This window comes from Hibiscus syriacus, unplaced genomic scaffold (assembly GCF_006381635.1).
Source record: "Hibiscus syriacus cultivar Baekdansim isolate YM2019G1 unplaced genomic scaffold, ASM638163v2 tig00112852_pilon, whole genome shotgun sequence".
Classification (NCBI taxonomy): Eukaryota; Viridiplantae; Streptophyta; class Magnoliopsida; order Malvales; family Malvaceae; genus Hibiscus; species Hibiscus syriacus.
The window spans coordinates 354998-373750 of NW_024063410.1; the positions used below are offsets into that span (position 1 = coordinate 354998).

Genomic DNA, 18753 nt, shown 5'->3' on the forward strand with positions numbered 1-18753 from the left:
AAAGTAATTAAATTATTAAAACTAAAAATTGGAACTTAATTTCACTAATTTGAAAACTAATTGATCCTAAAATATAAAAAAACCTTAAGTTTTGTTAATGATTTATACATGTTAGATGATTACCGCTTTATTGCTACATGTAAGTTTCCATTCGAATTCGAAAATCGATCTCATTGAATTCCAACTTATACCTATTTCGAAATTCAAACACAACATAAAAATGTGTTTTGGACAAACAAGAATACGTAAAACATTATAATCACGTCGTCAATCATTCATTAAAACTATAAAAAATTATCTCGGTTGTTTCATCAACAAAATCTCAGCAGCACATATAGTTGTACAAAAAAGCTATGCAGTATGACCTTCATGATAAAGCCGAGAAGCCTTCCGACTTCGATCCTTTAGAAATTGAGAGCACAAAAGAGCAATTGCAAAAAGAATTGGCCAAAAGTTGAGCTTGATGGGATTATCAGAATGCCGGAGATAAAGGACATACGCCACAACTGCTGTAATACTTTGAAGTATGGCACTTACCAATCCAAATATATCTGCAAAATTACAGAAACGCATATACGTTGTGGGGCTATCCCATCTCCATCTGCCCTTTTCCTTTCTACCCTTATAAGTTAGCTCGGATATGCATCCGAACGAACCTGTGAGAGCCATTAACATTGCTGCCAAGGCGAATCCCGGCTTACGCTCTGAAGCAAGCTGGTCGAAAACTGCCGATATAATCTCTATAGCAAGGTTGACAGTGAGAAAGATCCAAATCTATTCATTGAAGACGAAGTCAAAACACACAAAAGGACCAACCAGAGTTCAGTAGTTAAAATACTTGAATCTAAATATTCAAATTGTAGTTCCAGAATGAGATAATTAGTTGAGTATTAGTCATTAATATGATGATGGACTATATTGGTATGTATCATCCAAGACAGTAGTATTTGGTTTTATGATTTAGAATAATTGACTCGTGCAGCATAGATTTGCACTTGGTCACATGAAATGGGAGATTTGTGGAAAGAGCTTTTAATTTCTGACTCTAGACTAGAATCATATGACTAAAGGTGTCTGATACTTACGTCTGCTGTGAATACACTATATACACTATCGAGGTTGAAATCAATTCCTCGGTTAACTGCATCGAGTCTCATTGATAAGAACTGCAACCAAAGAAGCATGATAAGTACATTCAAACCGAGGGGGTGGAAGATACTGCGTCGAAACCAAAGCATAAAGCACAAAATGACACATGCCAGCCTATCGGGATGCTGAGAATAATATGAGGGTTGCAGAAGATGGAAAATCTCCATAGCAAGACCCTTACTACAGAGTAACATCTCACCTCCACTTGACGCTGTAGGGACTGCACATGATTGATGATTTCATCCAACTCTAACGCTGTCCCCGAGATCTGCAGCACATGGTATTTCGCAAATCAGAAGAGGTCATACGTGAATTCAATGATTCTATGATGAAATTGAAACTACAAGTCAACATCTGATTGTTTGAAAAGTTGAACTTTCCCGATAGCCATATAAGTTGGACTTTCCTCGAGAAACGTGGTTAACCTAAAACAGGACTCCTAACAACGTCATCTAACAAAGGAAGAAGGGCTAAAACATTAAAATTATCAAAGTGCCATGGCACACCAGCCGAGCTTTTTTGTTGTTGCAAAAAGTAGAACACTTTGGTCAAAAAGGTGACATAATCATCACTGAAGAAATATAATCTAAAGACGTAATACCACTTTTTGTGTACCCATTTAAACAAATATTCTTACCTTAAAGACATAATCATGATCAAATCATTAATGAACCTAATAATCCAATTGAACTGACCGTACTGCATCCTGGAATCAACTCCTGTAGAAGCTTCATACGTGCATTTATCTTCTCTATCCTTGCCTAAAAACAAATATTATTGGCTTAACCAAGACAAATTAACTAAGAAGCAAACTGATTAAGGACCCGGTCATCAAAATTAGTGAATTACTCCCTCAGCTGAGCAATGACTATCCGTGGCTTGTCCCCAGCGAGATCTAACATGGTCGTAAGGTAGCTTCTCGGTGTCGTCGGAGCTCTCTTCCGCCGCAGTTATGCTTTTCTTTGTCGACCCTTTGACCTAAAATGCTCAAAAACCAAATTTATCAGCTAATTTGATCAAAATTTACCAAAAATGGAAGCACTCAAAAAGCCGATATCAGAAATTTTCACCTTTCCTTGGTCTTTTCTCTTGATACTCCGGTTCTCCACCGTTGGATCAGAAACTAACTGCTGAGGTGACTCGTTCTCGCCCGGCTCACTCTTCACCGGTTTCTGGTGACTGGCGCTTGAATTGTACAACCTCGGTTCAGGCGAGTTGCTTTTGTTATTGCCGTTGATGTTACCAATATCATCTCCGGTGAACATAGAGAACTTCGCCGCTCGTTCCATTAACCCACTATTAAAAGGAAAATGAAAGCTGGCTTTGAAATCATCAACGTTCGGAGCCGGAGCCGGAGCTTGAGCAGCAATAAGCTTAGACGAGTCCGGAGATTGAATGAGCTGAACGGCTTGGAGAGCCGGAGGTTCAAGCAGAGCCGTGAAAGAACTAGCATTATCGGTCACCGGAGCCAACATCAAACAGCGGATTTCATCGGTAACTTGCAACGACTCGGGTGCCGCCACTTCATCACTCTCCGACGCCGTCTTATTAGATCCAATTCCAGCCGTCCCCTCGTTCAACTCCATGAGAGAATTGTAAGATCTAAGTAGCAAAACAAATCGATTAGCACAAGTACACAATGTAATCAAACAAATAAGTAAAAATTGTTACTCTACCGTGATAGTCTACCGTCTTAGAAGTGAATTTATCCCGCCCTTGTAACCGCAAAAAACGAACGATTGCCTTCAAAGTTAACACAAAATTTCTTATTACGTACACCTGAAATAAGAATTAGAACTCAATCGATTGATTTTTCTAAAATCAGTGGATATGGAAAATGATTGAAAGATAAATAATTAAAAGCTCTAGAGCTAATAGAGAAATGTATGATGAATGAGTGAGTGAAAATGTGAAACAAAATCCTCTAATATATAGGCTTCATACAAGGTAAAAATAAGAAGAATATAACAAAAAGATCACAGTATTTTCTACATAAAATCTCGCCCCTTTTTTCAACAAGGAGCAACAAACTTTGAAATTTGAAGAAGTAACTTTGAAAGTGAAATTTGAATTATTCACGAGAACAAAGAAAGAGAAGAAAAACAATACGATCAAAAATCGAAATTCTGAAAAATGCACAGCTCGGTTCCTTGAAAATAAGTAAACCCCACTTGATTAATTCAACCCAAATTTAAGTCTCAACAACTTCAAAAGATTTTTAAGCTTTTATAAGCTTCATCAATGGCGGTCGGGTCAAGCTAACAAAAAAACCTACGTTGTTGACTTAGCGGTCCATAAGGAAATGCCGTGCTCATTCCATTCCATGAATTCCAAACCTCAAAGGTCATATTGTTTAGCGTATATTAAATTTGGGGTTAATTACGCATTTATCATCTACACTATCAGTTTTGGTCCGTTTTATTATTTAAACTTACATTTTTTTTCAAAAGCACACAACGTTAAGTTTTCATTTCATTTTAGCACCCGCCATTAAAAACATAACGCGTTTAGTAACTAAACTATCAATTTTTGTCTGTTTTAATACCTAAACTTAATTTTTTTTTCAAAACTTAACATTAAATTTTGAACAGGGTACTACAACAAAACGAAAGTTTTTAATGACGAGATACTAAAATGAAATAAAAAATAATATTTAGGTATTGTTTTAAAAATATAAAAATTTAGAAACTAAAACGGATCAAAACTGTAAATCAGGGTCGTCCCAACTTGTTAATACATTTATTAAGAAGCATGTAGGAATCTCAAAGTCCCTCTAATTTCTGTCTATCTAACTTAATTTTGACTTAGGTCAATTTGGGAATGCTTATAAAAGCTTTTTGTCTCAAAATTCCGTTTGAAACGTAAAAACATACTCAAACAACTCTTTTTCAGTAAAAAAATTACAAATGAACAGAGCGTTTGATGAATTAATACATGTTCAGTTCGTCTATATTTAGGAACAAACTTGTATATAAGCTTATCAAAATTAACTAGCTTATCAAACTCTAGTTCCTCGAAGGTGTGATCATATATGATGTATAAGTAGAAATGATTAGTTGAGTAGTAGTCATGCATTTGATGACGGTTAGTATTATTTGCTATGCAGTTGTGTCGGTAGGATGTACGTGTATTGTCAATTATTATGAAAGATTTGAGATACAATCCTCATAATCATATCAAACTATTCAAAAAGAAAAATAAGAGAGGATCAATTTATTTGATATTCGGTTCTAGCCATTCGCCTTGATACACCTTCCTCCTTGCCATTGTCTTCCATTTCGAGGGAAACTCGAGCTGAATTTGGCAACAGCGGCTCCTAACAAACAGAAACAACAAGATCGGAGTTAATGGTAGAGAAGCTTATCGAGATCCTCATAGGTTTAGACAAGCATGATGTGTGTTTATCCAATACATAAATCCGGTTTAACCGGACCATAAACACCTCTTATTAAAATATATGAAAAATCTAAAAATATTAATCATTTTTATGTTAAACACAAATTGTATCCATCATTCATGCTCGAACTTGATTAATATGCACGAATCAACTGGCATCTGTAGTAAAAGAATTATTATTTTTCTTGAAGACCCGAGTTCGAGCACCATAGATGCCAGAGGTATGAGCATTTAATGTCAAAAGATTAAGAGTTTTTTTAACATATACTATTTTTACTTGCCCCGTATTAATAAAAAAAAGAACTTGACTAATATATATTATTTTTGAATAATGTTTACTTATCGGGAGGGGATGGAAAGTTTTACTCTTAATAACTATTGATGTCGACATCAAATGTATATTTAAGCCTTAATAAAAATGATAAGAAATATACATATCATAATATTAAAGATGTTTGAATCAACAACCCTGGCTTTTTTCCCCCTGAAAAACCAAGTTAGAGAGTTAAATAAGAGATTTAGGTCATGAAATCAAGTTTCTAATTAGAATTGCGAACATTAACATACATGATAGATTTGCTTTAAAATCTCTTTTAAATGAAAATCCTGAAATTTGGAAATCTAGATTATGAAATCAAAATTTCACTGTATGTTTAGTGAACACCAAAGGAATTTATAAAACTCGTTTTTTTTTTAATTTCGATCAAATTCGGTTTTGCCTCAGCTTCTGTTAATTTACGATCCAAACACCTAAAAATAATAGAGAGAATCAGTTTCTGTAATATCCGGTTCTAACCTTTCGACTTGGATCAGCTTCCATGCCATTATCTTCTATGCCGATGATATGGCCCTCTGGATTTAGCTAAAACAAGTTTAATGCTGGAAAAAAACAGCACAGTTATAATGTGGTTTATAAATGTTAATCTTATTCAAGACACAATATTACTATGTTGTTAATAAAAGACATAAATATACCTTTAGATACGATGACTAGTTCGAGAACTAAATGTATATTTGAACCTTAATAAAAATTATAAAGAAATATAAATACCACAATAAGAATTAAACGAAAACGATACCAAATGCCTCAATTAAAGAAAGTATCAGTAAAGGAGATTATGCAAAATCGAAAGCAAGATATTACTATGAGTAATGTCAATTCCCGTTTGAGAATGACCAAAATAAGAGTAAAAAGAAAGTTTCAGTGTTGTAATTCTATGGCAGCCCAATTCTTTTTCCATTAGACAAAGGATTTCGGAGATTCCAATTGATAAGGTGTTGTCCTATATAGTATTTAAGAATATGGCTGTATATTGCGTGATGGGGTGAAGTTCGATGTGCAGTCGATTTTCGATCTCGTTTTAGGTTTAAGTTCCTTCCAGTAGTTTATTTCTGTTGTATTCTTGGTACGGGTTTGGGGTTTGTAGTAGGCTGGGTTTGAGCTTGTGTGATGTTCAACTGTGTGTTTATTGTATCTTATCTCCTATACCACACTCTTCTTTCTCATTTAGGATTAGGGGTTTTTTTGATGAGGTCCTCGAGGTGGTTTACTTTGTAAAAGTTCGTTATACAAAATACCATCTTTCAACAAAAAAAAAATTACCCATATTTTTAAACATTGGTTAAGAGTCTACCAATGTGGTTAATAGTTGACTATGGAATATATATTTATTATGCTAAGGTGGTTTAAACAAGGAAAGCTGGTAAAATCTTCATTACCCTTTTGTTTAAAAACTAAAATTAGGTTATTACAGGTAAGTTTTGATTCGGATTCGATTTTCAGTTAAATACAGGGGCAACTCGACACATGTGGCCAAAGAGAAGGAAGTATGACGAAGGATATAAGGCATCCGCTCTCAATACTAGCAGAGCTCGTATAGTATTAATGCTTAAACAGAGGAAGAAGAACTTCATTATTTTTGTTGTACTAGAAATGTTTAACTCATGTTTTTTACTTATCACGCTACCATTATTAAGGTAATTTGTGTGGATTACCGAGTTCATTTGTCGGAGGAATGGTTGAGTAGATTTTCTTGCCATCATAGGCTTGGTGTCTCTTTCGAAGAAGAGACTCCCCTCATTTTAAAGCTGCCTCTATAACTATTGAGGAGAAAACTCTTGCAATGCTTATTTAAGCAATGCTTGCTTATATTTACATGAGTAGTTTACCACTTTTGAAGCTGCTTTTGGTGTTGTAGTGATGGAGGTGTTTTGTGAAGCAATGTCTTGGAACTCTTTCTCTTCCATTAGTAGTTGGGCACAATTACCCTAATGATCCTTTTCTTGAGACTACATACAGTGTTGTCGTGATGAGCATCCATAGTAGTAACACCTTGAAAGGATTCGAGAACGATAGTGTTACACTAATTTTTCCCACGCTCGTAAGAAGAGTGATCAGTGTGAGGAGAGAATGACATGCTTCCAGTCCCTTTTTCCAGGGATTTGCGGTGGCATATGCAGATGTTGGCTAGAAATAATCAAATGCGTCGAGGGGATATTTTAGGAAGAAAGTGTGTGTGTTGGGGTGATACTGACTATTTTGCCTTTATGGTGCATTTCAATTGATTCTTTTCTTATATGAGTTTTTTCCCGAACCGTTGTTGATGGAAACAAATGATTTATGATGACTATAGGTAATTTAATCCTTCTGGTTTAGACGGAGAGACGCAACCAGTTAGAGAATGATTGTTGGCTTATGTTAAAGTATCCTGTTTCCATAAGGTGGTAGAAGAAAGATAAGTTAGGGTGACAAGGCTCCATCCTTGGCTCGGTCATGTTTGAGAGGTTTTATAGTTACTCTTGGAGCTGGTCTTAGAGTAGGGTCATCATGACTACCCGTAGACTAGCAGGTTAAGTGGATATGATCAATCGACAGTAGATTTGGTTATGGTAAGCCACGTGAGCCTATCAGAAGTCATGCCAATATGTTGCGGCTTCCTAAGAAATGTTAGATATTTGAGCTCCTTCCTTCGGAGTTGTTCTCTTCATGTCTTTCGGAGTTCCTAAGATGTAGGAAAGACCGAAGATTCGAAGATGCTTATAAATCCTTTGAAAGTCCATAACAAATATCGGTTTTGTCCATCTCTAATTTAGAACCAGAGTGTAAACGTGACAAAGTTGTGGCACCTGTTCAATGGGTTTGCAATTGATGGCTAGAAATTAAAGAGTAAAGCATGCACAACCATTGCACGCTTGCTATACCATATGACCATTAATAGGCCAGCCTCTTTTAATGGCAGGTGCATGGCTCAAATTTTCAAACCATCATCTTCATTCATTGCTTTCCAAAGCACCATGTCATATGTTAATCAATATTGGTCCATCAACTTTCACTAATTTGCAGATAGAGGAACAAAGTTCAACTTTTGGGACTCGATTGTCTCTTGAATCAATATTTGTATCGAAACATGTATCAAGTCGATTGGTAAAAAGTTTAATATCCTCCAATAAAATTTTGATTTTTTATAGAAATCACTAATTTTATTCGAAATAAAAAATATACAAAATTTATAATAAAGATTTACAAATGATAATCGTAAATTACGCACATGATTAGGATAATTTCATATACTCGTTGAAGCAAAACTAGCAACTTAAGATCACATAAGAGTCATAAAAGGAAATATTAAAATCTAAACAAACAGCTCGAACAAAGATAGATACAAACAGATCTGGTCGTATCGGCAAACAAATCACAAAAAGGAATCAAGTTACTGAAAGACCACCGACAAATAGTAAATCCGACTCGAGCGACGTGAAAAGCTATCCATGAACGCATAAGGGGTATCCAAATCCAATCCGATGGTCCAAAACAGAGAAGATCAACAATATAACATATAAGCATAATCTTGATTAGTCGTGACGATATCAAATCAACCTTTAGAAAAATATAAGTGAAAACAACAACCAAACGACCAAAAACGTATCAAAAGATAGAAGAAAATGTGTCATAAAGACGGATGAAAATGTGCAATGCATGCAAACTTATTAAAAATAATAATAAAAAGAAGAAGATAAAGATGTGATATAAGAAAATAAAAGGACAATAAAGAACACCGACGATTGGTAATTAACACTGCAATTAGTGCTGTCATCGATCAACAAAGAAAAAAGGATGAACGACTTATCTCTTAATCTTCCACTAATTAGATAAAACGCCAGTTATTCCTTATATTATAGGTTAGATGTAGATTTAGATCATATTATCCAATATGATAATTTTAAGTCATTCAGTTTAGTTATATTGTCTTTGTATCATTTGTGTAGAGAATGAAATTTCAAAATTTGAAAAATATATGAATTAAAATATACTAAAATATAGTATAGGGACTAAATTCGGAGCTTATACATGGTACAAGTACTGAACATAAAATTTGACCAAAAAAGTTTGTATCAAGATGATGGATTACAAGTGATTTTAAAGAAAAAAGTTGGGTCAACATTTTAATTGGAAAATTCAGCCATGTTATTTTTTGGGACTAATTAATAACATTAAATTTGTTGGAACAAATTCCCCAAATTTGATTCTAGTAGAGGACCAAAATCATAATTTAACATTATTATAACGCAGAACAATTATTTTCATCTAATCCATGATTTCGGCTATTTTCCCACATTAGTCCGCCGGTTTCTGTCCATATTAATCCCTAGATTTATTTTTTGGATCATATTAATCTCTGAGTTTAACTATTTTTCCCACATTAGTCCGTGAGTTTTCTTTGTCCCTCCATTATTCTCGATTGTGATCCTTTTGTAATATCTTTCGCCTTTTTATTGGATAAACCACATACTTTAAAGATAATATTGTTTGAACTCGGATCACCGAGAAGAATATAACATCTTATATCATTGGGATCACTCCATGAGTTCGTTTTAATTATTAATTATTAAGTTATTTCAGTCCAACGATGTTATATCATAAAACTTTAACCTAATATAATAGGAATGTACAAAATTTATGCCGTGATTAGGGCACCAAAATGTTGGGTATGGGACAGTGTACTCCAATGGTGAAGGGATACCCCACTGGTTTCAGTGATCAATCAAAACTTTTAAAAGCAATCCCAACACATTGCCCCTTTTCTTTCATTTTTTGATGACTTCCCTTCCATTTGAAACCCCATCCTCCTACGTCTTTCTCTCCGACTTTCCCTCACTTTCTCTCTTCCCAAACAGCTCTCATTCAAAGTTTATACTCATTTCCATGCTAAAGAGATCATGAAAGGCATGCAGGGAAGAAGAGGGTTTCTAAAGAAACTCAAATTCAACCCTACAAAGATCAACACTTTGAAACAAGGGTTAGCCTTCCATCAGCACACTGTCTCCAACCAAAACTGCAAAACCAACAACGTTGATGTTAAAGATCGAAAAGACGATGAACTCGACGTCGAACATCCGTGTTTGACAGATTTCGAAGAGAAATGTCCGCCAGGCGGCGAGAACGCGGTCGTTTTCTACACGACGAGCTTACGAGGGATCCGAAAAACATTCGAAGACTGCAGCAGAATAAAGTTTCTTTTGGACAGTTTCAAGGTATCAGTCCACGAGAGAGATGTTTCAATGGACAAGGGTTTCAGGGAAGAGCTGTGGAACATGTTGGGCGGTCGAGTCATCCCTCCGAAGCTCTTCGTCAAAGGCCGATACATCGGCGGAGCCGACGAGGTCGTCGGACTTCACGAGCAAGGGAAGCTGAAGAAGCTGTTGGAAGAGATGCCTTCGAGTGGCAATATTATCGGCAACAATGTGTGCAGTTGTTGTGGCAATCTGAGGTTCTTGATTTGCTCCAGCTGCAATGGCAGCCGCAAGGTTTATGAAGAAAAAGGATGTGATCATGATCATGATGATGATGATGATGGTGATGATGATGATCATCATCATCATGAGTTTTGCATCAAGAGATGCAATGATTGTAATGAAAATGGATTGATCAAATGCCCGTCTTGCAGCTGAAAAATGCATGCTGATGTTTCATGAGTCATTAATTCAGTGTTGTGTAGATGAACAAAATGGTGAAACTTTGTATCTAATTTCCCTTCCTCAACTAATATATTACCAATGGTCTAAATCATGCCTTCTTTGTTATACAAAGATCTGATTTTTCTATTTGTTCACACGTACACACATATATATATATTAAGATCGTTGGTTAATCGAAAATAGATAACTGAAATTAACTCATTGTTTTTTTCGTGAATATCTTATCATTTCTTATCGTTGATCTCAACTATCTATTTTCTTCATTTCAATAGTCATAAATCTGTGTAAAATTAAAAGAGTCTTACGTGTAACATGATTCTATCCCATATATAATTCAAAATCTATATATAGGGCACGACAGTAAATACATTGAAAGTAAATCTTTTAAGTTATTTTCATGGTCAATTACCTTGATTGTAGTGTAGTATTGCTTGAAAAATATTTTAATTATAATATAAACTATCTATAATCCTAAAACTAGAAGTAGTTATGTTTAATCGAATTTTAAAAAAACTTTATTGTATTCAATATTTTTTTTTGAGATTTTAGGATTTTTAATGTTTACCAATTTAAGTAAAGATTTGATTAACTATACGTTGATTTAACGGGATGACACGTTAAATTTTTTTAAGTGAGATTAGGAATTTAAATTTTGAATTGTGAAAGACAAAATTATCGAAAAAATAGTTTATATATAAACTTTTATTATATTTGATTTGAATTAATCAATAAATATATTATATTTAAGTAGTTATAAAAGAAAACTAGGCTTAAAGGAAAATTGAGTATTCTAACTATGCATTCTTTTTTTAAGTAGCTAAATTATTTTTTGGTTAAATTAAGCCCTTAAACTATTATATTTAATCATTTTAAGTCTCATCATTTTTTTCAGTTAGAAAAATATTTTTCGACCAATAAGATGTTGACACATCATATAAAAGTAGGTACTTGTTTTTGCCAAAAAAATAGTTTAGGGGCTTAAAGCAAAAATTTCATAGTTTAAGGAGTTATTTTGACTAAAAATGGTTTAAGTACTTAAAGTGATTACATATAATAGTTTAAGGACTTAATTTGATAAAAAATAGTTTATATACATAAACAAAAAATGACATAGTTTGAATATTTTTTTTAATTTAAGTCAAAAAAAAACTGAAGTGAACGTTTAATTAAAATTCTCAATTTGAGAAATAATTTTATAGACTCGGCTCACCACGTTATTCATAGTCTCAGTGAATCACATCTATTAATTTTAAAATAACTTCCAAATAACTATCAAGTTCTTATTTATACGTATGAAAGAGGTGAAGATTAACCTTAAAAAACTAATATAAAAAATATTATTCATTGGTAAATAATTTTCCCTCAATTTTAGGATAAAAGTGGTAACAAAGTTAATATCAATCAATAGGGTTAAAAACCAACTTTATTTGCTTTTTTGCTTTCGCTTTCTAGAAGAGTCAAAAAGCAAGCATTACCAACCAATTCCTTTTCACTTTCTACTCCCAAAAGTTAAAAAAAAGTGAAATAATATGAATTTAAAGTTTAATTCAATTAATTTGTTCAATAAATTGATTTAAAATTCGAATTTTAATATTTCTATTTTAAATTATAATATTTTAGACCAAAAAAAACATTGTTATCGAATGAAACCGAAATGATTAAACCCTAAACAGATATAATTAAGATGAAAACAACAACATTGATGAAAGTTTGGTAGTGTGGCATGCACCAATTTGGAGAAGCATGGAAGAGGATATGTTAAAGGTGGAGGTTGACAATAGATGAGATTGAAATGATTATGGAGTAGGGCAATAAAGAAGAATAATGCACATGGGCTCTTCCTTGAGATGTAGATAAAGTCATTGAGAGGAATCCAAAACAAACGTGATGATGACAAGGGTAAGAGTGTCACTTTACAAATCATAAACGAACCAATCGACCTCGACAGTAAAGAAATTATTGTTATTCATTGAGGTCATAGGTTCGAGTACCAGAAGTATCAGGGTATGAGCTTTCAATGTCAAATGGTTGAGTGTTATCTTTGAACAAATATTGACTTGTATTTGCTCCAGATTAATAAAATAATAATAAATAAACGATTCATGTATAATTTATCAAATAATCTATTCATTTACAACCTTATTTGTCCCCCTTCTCACTCCTCATAATAAAAATCCTTTATATATATACACTAAATAAAATTAAGAGCTTTTTATGAAATTTTGGATTAACATTTTACCTGAAATAATTAACATATTGAACTATTTTGGGTTTTGAACTAATTAATAACATTAATAAAGTGATGAAATTATGTCAAATTAAAATACATGGACTAAATTCTAATTTTGAACATAGTAAGGTGACGAAAGCCATAATTCGACCAATACAGCTCATAACATCAACAAGGCGAAAATACGATTCTTTTCCGTAGATGTACACAACCGTATCCGATCCTACACGTATTCTTCATATGTTCTCGTGATCTTAATCCCCAAACACGACAAAGCCAATTAGCTCGACGTTTGGTATAATAATGATTCAACTCGTTCACGAGGTTTTAACAGAGAAAAAAATGTTGTTGAAAGAATCAAAAGAAACAACTTTATGAAAAAGTTCCCTTCTTTTTTCTGTAATTGGACCATATGGTCTAAAGAATCTTTTCTTTTCTCGGCCCCCAAACACCACCCTTGAGAAAGATCAGCTTTGCCTTCTGTAGGATACAGGGAAAAAGAAAATAAACGAAAGGAAAAGAAAATCTGGGTTTTCAGTCAGAGAATCATGCTCGTCATCAGGCAATCATATGGGAAATTGGAACCCATTACCATTAGTCGAACAAAGCTGCACTAGTACATCTTGAGCTAGAACAGGAGAGAATCTCGGTAACTGTTGAATACACAATTTTATTGATCATGTTCATGTCCGCGTTAAAACATACTCGTATTCGACACTCACTTGAGTCCAAAGAGTTCCCCTTGGTTAAATTAAACTGCCATTATAATCATAAGATACACGCTAAAGATAGAGAACAAGTTAGTGTAAATCACACTTTCCCTAGGATTTACTCATTTTACAGTACAAAGTCTATGCAGCAACTTCAGTTAACGGAGTTCGGCCATCTGCTGTTTAAGCTGTTGTTATTTGAGTAGTGGTTGTCATCGGAGTTGTGGAAGTCTGGGGTCGTGGTTGGAAGAACTCGGTATAGTGGAGTTCGATTTGTAGTCGGTGATGTATCGGTGTTGATGCCATTAAACCCTTCTTGACATCTGCCTGCAATTCCCTAATAGGTATAGCAGCCAAAAAGCTCTTAATGTATTCCTTGCAAGACCCCTTTCCTCGGCAAACAACCTCCTCAACATCCTTGCTCTTTACCGATTCCTCGGGTTTGGTTGCTACGGATCCTGCAACAGAACTGTCGTCCTTTCCATTGACCAGTTGAACCGGTGAAATTTTCGGTTTGGTCGCAGCTGTTGCTATCTTCTCATCACCGGTTGGTTTATCTTCTGCTGATTCAGCCGTATTTGCTATCTTGTGAATTACGGTACTGCTGTCAAATTTCAAGATGTAAGCTTGATCGCATCCCTCGTAAAGCCTCTCTCCCAATGTGTCGATTATGTAGTAAGCTTCGGGTTCGACCTTGAGGATAAAAAAATGGTCGTTCCAACTAACGATGTATACCTGTGGCTCACCATTCTTAAGACATTCTTCACTGGCACGACTAATCTCATCCCAGATGTTATCAAAAGACATTGCGCCATGCAAAAAGTCGAATCTACCCTCATCCATCCCCTCTGGATGGAAAACCCGATAAAGGACTTTCCTGGAACTACAGTAAGAGGACGTATTTTCGCTTGGAGAACCGTCTCGAGATCAAAGTGTTTGTCAGGAAACCGCTCCCTATAGGTTTCATTCTCACAGAGGTTCCTCCATTCCAACGAGCCGTCTCTGATCAAACTATTGAATTGAGACTTGATTGGTATCAAATCACGGTTATTCTGAAACCAATCGGCAATGACAGCAACAAGGGCAGTGCATGCACTTTCACCGGCTGCTCTCTCGCTCCGTTGATCAATAGAAGCAAAGAAGACTTGCGCTTGAAGCTTCATGTTCCCATCACGGCTAACCACTTCCTTTTGTTCCCAACTGCCGATAGCAAAATTATCGTCCCCAAAATCAGAAACTGATGAACGATTTGCAGATGAATCTTCATACGTCTTGTGCCACTGCCAAAAGAAATGGTAGTTAGATTCAGAACTTCATATGCTTTAACTCAAACGACCGGAGTTTATAAAAGAATGAGTTGCGTTGGAATGTAGGATCTAAAAATCTCGAATCAAATACATAAACATACATCTTGAGAGTTGCATGAATTCATAAGAAAATCAAGATATATAACACGGCAAAACTCGGGATTAGAAATCCGATGCAAGAGGATTGATGATCAAGAGATGTAATGTGAATCAAAACTAAATATTCTTGATTCTTACCCCAGGTGCATGGGATTCATCAGAGCTAAGTTGACGGCGGCGGTCGAAATCAATGTCATCCCCGCCTTCTTCTCCATAGGATTTCTTCAACAATGGCTCCCCTTTAACTTTCGGAGATCTGAAGCTCAGCTTCCTTTTTCTCCAAGGCAAAATGCTGCGCTTCGAACTTGACAGCAAGGATGGCTCCGACACTGATGCAGCAGAATCCACAATGTTCGAGGAGCCAACATCAGATTTATGATTGTTGTAGTAAACCCAATCCTCACCTTCCTCGTTGATCTTCATGCTGGAATAAAACGATCCTCCAGCATAATTCGCATACGCCAGAGTACCATAACTAAATGACTTCCAGACAATAGAGTCACCCTTGCCCTCATCTGATTCTCCTTCCTCGAAATCATCAAGTGAATCTGTGTCCAACGGATACTCACCATCATCACTCCTGGCGGAACACCTTCCTTCACTGACCTCATCCTCTCGACAGGCCTTTTTAGCTGTCCTGTTAGAAACATACTCTTTAAAAAATTTCACTTTTCTAAGACCAGTTTTAATCGCAGAAACCTCATCCTTTTCCATTGAGACCGTTTCTGCAGACCGGACAGGCGATGCAACGGACACTAATGCTCTTTGTACCAGCTCAGTGGCTTCTTGAGCAGTTCGTAGTTCCAACAGGCTAAGCGATATCTACACGATTAATGACAACCTACAATCAGAAAACATAAAAAACCTAAACAAAACCAATGAATCGAACATAGTTCAAGTCAAGGCACATACGTAAAGTTGCAGACCAGGCTCAGCAGCACCGGCGGAGACTGTGAGCGGGATGTTTAAGTCAAACTCTTTCAGTTCAGCAGAAGCCGCATATTCAGCGAGATTCAACGATGCCGTTCCGACAATGACAGGAAACTTGTTCTTAGGTCCCTGGTTCAAGCCCTGCATCAAGAAAATTCGCTTCGAATTAGTTCAAAGAGATAAAGAGCTAAATTCTCGAAACCGACTTCGATAAAAACACGAGAGATAAACAAGCCCCTGACGTAAGAATCCTGAATCCTTCAGGCTCCAATGATCAGTTAATCCATCATATTATTATGTTCAAGTAAAGCTACACCACTCAAAGTTCAAACAGAACACAATTGGTCCAACAAATATGTAATAAATTATCAAAATTCATAGGCATGGACATGAAAAAACTCACAGAAAATTCAATAAATTTGAAATGCCCAAAAACCAAGAAATTCTCATATACATACAATTTTCTTAAAAAAAAACTTACATTGAGAACAGAGAAAGCGATCTCCCATGGATGAAACGCGTTGTCTTTATAAGCCGATAAGCTACAAAGGGTTTGAAACTCCTCGTCCCACAAAACGGCGTCGTTCGCGTCAACGCCGTCGACTTCTTTCGTGAAATTCCTCTTCACCGTTCGCCTCAAAGAACCGAGGGATGCCTTTGGACCTTTCCATCGAATCTCCACCGTTAATTTCTCCGGTGTCTCTGCACCTTGCCTCACCTGATCCCATCCTTCCAGCCTCCTCACGATCAACTTCACCTCGTACTTCTTCGAAACCAGCGGCGGCCATGGACGCCACTTCATCATCTTCACCACCATTTAAAAGAGAACCCAGAGACGGAAAAACAAAAAAAGGTAACTTCCTTGAATTGTTTGCAGAAAAATAAACAAACCCAGAAATCTAATATGTTTTCTCCCCCGGATCTTCTGAAATATAAACACAAAACGAAAGAGATAGACAATCTGGGGGTTATTGAATCAAAGAGAGGGCAGTTAAAGAAATGATCAAAAATGGAGATTTTTAGAAGTTAGAAGGAGATTTGATTTGATTTGGAAGAACAGACAAAGAAAGATCAGTCGTTGGGAAAGAGAGAGAGAAGGGAAAGGATGGTTTTATAATAAAAAAAGGGAAAGAGAGAAAGAAGAAAACAGAGAGTGAACGTTGGAAGAGAAAATGAAAATGGAAGGGGGGGAGAGAGAGAGAGAGAGAGAGAGAGAGAGAGAGAGGTTAAAAATGTTTAACTACTGCAAGGACTACAAGAGGATAAGGGAAAATCCAGCGAAGCAAGAGATTAACAAATGGTGGAACTCCTAAAATACATTGTTGAAGAAGATAATAATAAATCTTAAATATAGTTTATAGATAAATATAAATATATTGTATTAATTTGATGTTGATTTATCCTCTCATATATTGATTTATTGTCTTAATTTGTTTTGTTTAATTTCTTAATTTTATATTATATTATATAATATTTAGTTAACAACTTATCATTGTATTTTTAAAAAAAAAAGATTTTTTATTGATATTTTCTTCCAAATCAAACTAGAGAGTTTGATATATGGTTTTTATTTGAAATTTGAGAAATAATATATATATATATATATATATATATTTAAAATATTAGTATATAATAACTATTATTAAGTTATATGCATGTAGTCTAATCAATTAATTTATGGATAATAATGGATAAACATATGTTTATTTTATATTATTAATGTAGTGTTCATGTCCTTTGCATAATATTTAATGTTATGCATAAACTAAGTTATCTCATAGGTTAAATGAATAGTTGTTATTCTTAGAGTTTTTGAAATCGAGCACTAGAAATTACAGGGTATTTAAATTTTTATGATTGAGAGTCTTTAGAACAAATACGACCACTTGTAAGTATTTTATATTAATATAAAAATATTGAATGTTATGACCTAATATGCTTAGAAATATTTTGATTTTTTATGTACATAATTAATTGGTTGGTTAATTCAAATATTCATATTAAGTATCATAGAGGTTTGTTATAGGACGATATTTTTAATGTAATTTTTTTTATAATATCAATATTTAAACATCTAAAATTATTTAAGAGATATAATATCTCATCTCGTTATATTAATCTACTACTAAAATAATTTAATGTTTTAACAAATCGTTTATACACTTAATAAAATACTCAAAAAGATAAAAGAGCATGAGGCAATTTAAAATTAATATTTATTTAGTTTAAAATAACTTCAATAATATTTATTTTCTAATAATTCTTAATTTTTAGGGGGTTTGTTCATGGAATACTTTATTATTGAGATGAATTATCTTTTTTGCATTCTTATTTTTTTTATCAAAAATCTTAAATTAGGTAAAAAAAAATCAATGGTACTCAAAAGATTTTAAATATTTTTCAAACTTATTTGAACTTTGAATATATCATATTATCTAAATATTATTATATTAAAAGAATTGTGAGAGAGGTTAGCTATTGGTCAGATATTTCAACCCACTTTTGAAATTTTATTATATAGTATTATTATGCATATTTGTATTATTTAATTATATAAGTCAACGTTGAAGTCCATCACCCAAATTTTGCTTCTTTCACGCCAAGCATTTATTTATTATTTGATATTATTGTTTGCTCCTTTTGACTTTCTTTGTAGCTACAGGGTGGGTTGGGAATAATAGTCAAAATAATGTCTTTGAAAAATAAAATTTACCAAAATAATCTATCTGAGTATTATTTTCTAGACTAGGACAATTGTTACAATAGTTTTAGAAGACTCGGTACGTGGAATTTTCGGTATATACAATTATAAATATGTAATTAAGGTTCTTAGGATTTTTTATTAAAATATTTTCTAAAAAATTTTTTCAATGAAATAAACAGACCATAAACCCTAAGATTCTTAGGGTTTGTGTGCACTTTGCGAGTTCTCTTAGTCTTATAACTTATTTTTGAT

The 18753-nt window shown here is 34.2% G+C and overlaps 2 protein-coding genes and 1 pseudogene across 4 annotated transcripts; 1 reads left to right on the forward strand and 2 right to left on the reverse strand.

The window, feature by feature from the left end:
• Positions 1-304: 304 nt before the first annotated feature.
• On the reverse strand, positions 305-3028 carry LOC120183861 (transcription factor bHLH48-like). 2 transcript variants are annotated; one of them, XM_039188464.1, is made up of 7 exons: positions 2826-3028; positions 2220-2751; positions 1999-2127; positions 1845-1910; positions 1349-1417; positions 1086-1166; positions 305-774 (listed from the first exon to the last, which is right to left on the reverse strand). In XM_039188464.1, exons 2-7 carry the CDS (start codon positions 2733-2735, stop codon positions 352-354), a joined length of 1284 nt encoding a protein of 427 aa, XP_039044395.1. In that variant the 5' UTR covers positions 2736-2751; positions 2826-3028; the 3' UTR covers positions 305-351. The 2 variants fall into 2 exon arrangements, with proteins under 2 accessions (XP_039044395.1, XP_039044396.1); XM_039188465.1 differs by lacking the exon at positions 305-774 and having other exon boundaries at positions 1000-1166; positions 2826-3025.
• Positions 3029-9512: 6484 nt separating this feature from the next.
• Positions 9513-10647, forward strand: LOC120183904 (uncharacterized protein At5g39865-like). Of its 2 annotated transcripts, XM_039188495.1 has the most exons (2): positions 9514-10354; positions 10394-10647. In XM_039188495.1, the coding sequence occupies exons 1-2, from the start codon at positions 9763-9765 to the stop codon at positions 10492-10494; spliced, it is 693 nt and encodes a 230-aa protein (XP_039044426.1). In that variant the 5' UTR covers positions 9514-9762; the 3' UTR covers positions 10495-10647. The 2 variants fall into 2 exon arrangements, with proteins under 2 accessions (XP_039044425.1, XP_039044426.1); XM_039188494.1 differs by having other exon boundaries at positions 9513-10647.
• A 2846-nt stretch (positions 10648-13493) lies between these two features.
• LOC120183853 lies at positions 13494-16976 on the reverse strand (annotated as a pseudogene).
• Between the last annotated feature and the right edge of the window lie 1777 nt (positions 16977-18753).

Excerpts from the sequence above, each read along its gene's own strand:
- LOC120183861 (XM_039188464.1), bottom strand. The coding sequence starts at position 2,735 with ATGGAGTTGAACGAGGGGACGGCTGGAATTGGATCTAATAAGACGGCG. Across the intron at positions 2,128-2,219 it reads AGAGAAAAGACCAAGGAAAG|GTCAAAGGGTCGACAAAGAA; the intron begins GTGAAAATTTCT and ends TGAGCATTTTAG. Across the intron at positions 775-1,085 it reads ATAGTGTATTCACAGCAGAC|ATTTGGATCTTTCTCACTGT; the intron begins GTAAGTATCAGA and ends TTCAATGAATAG.
- LOC120183904 (XM_039188494.1), top strand. The coding sequence starts at position 9,763 with ATGAAAGGCATGCAGGGAAGAAGAGGGTTTCTAAAGAAACTCAAATTC.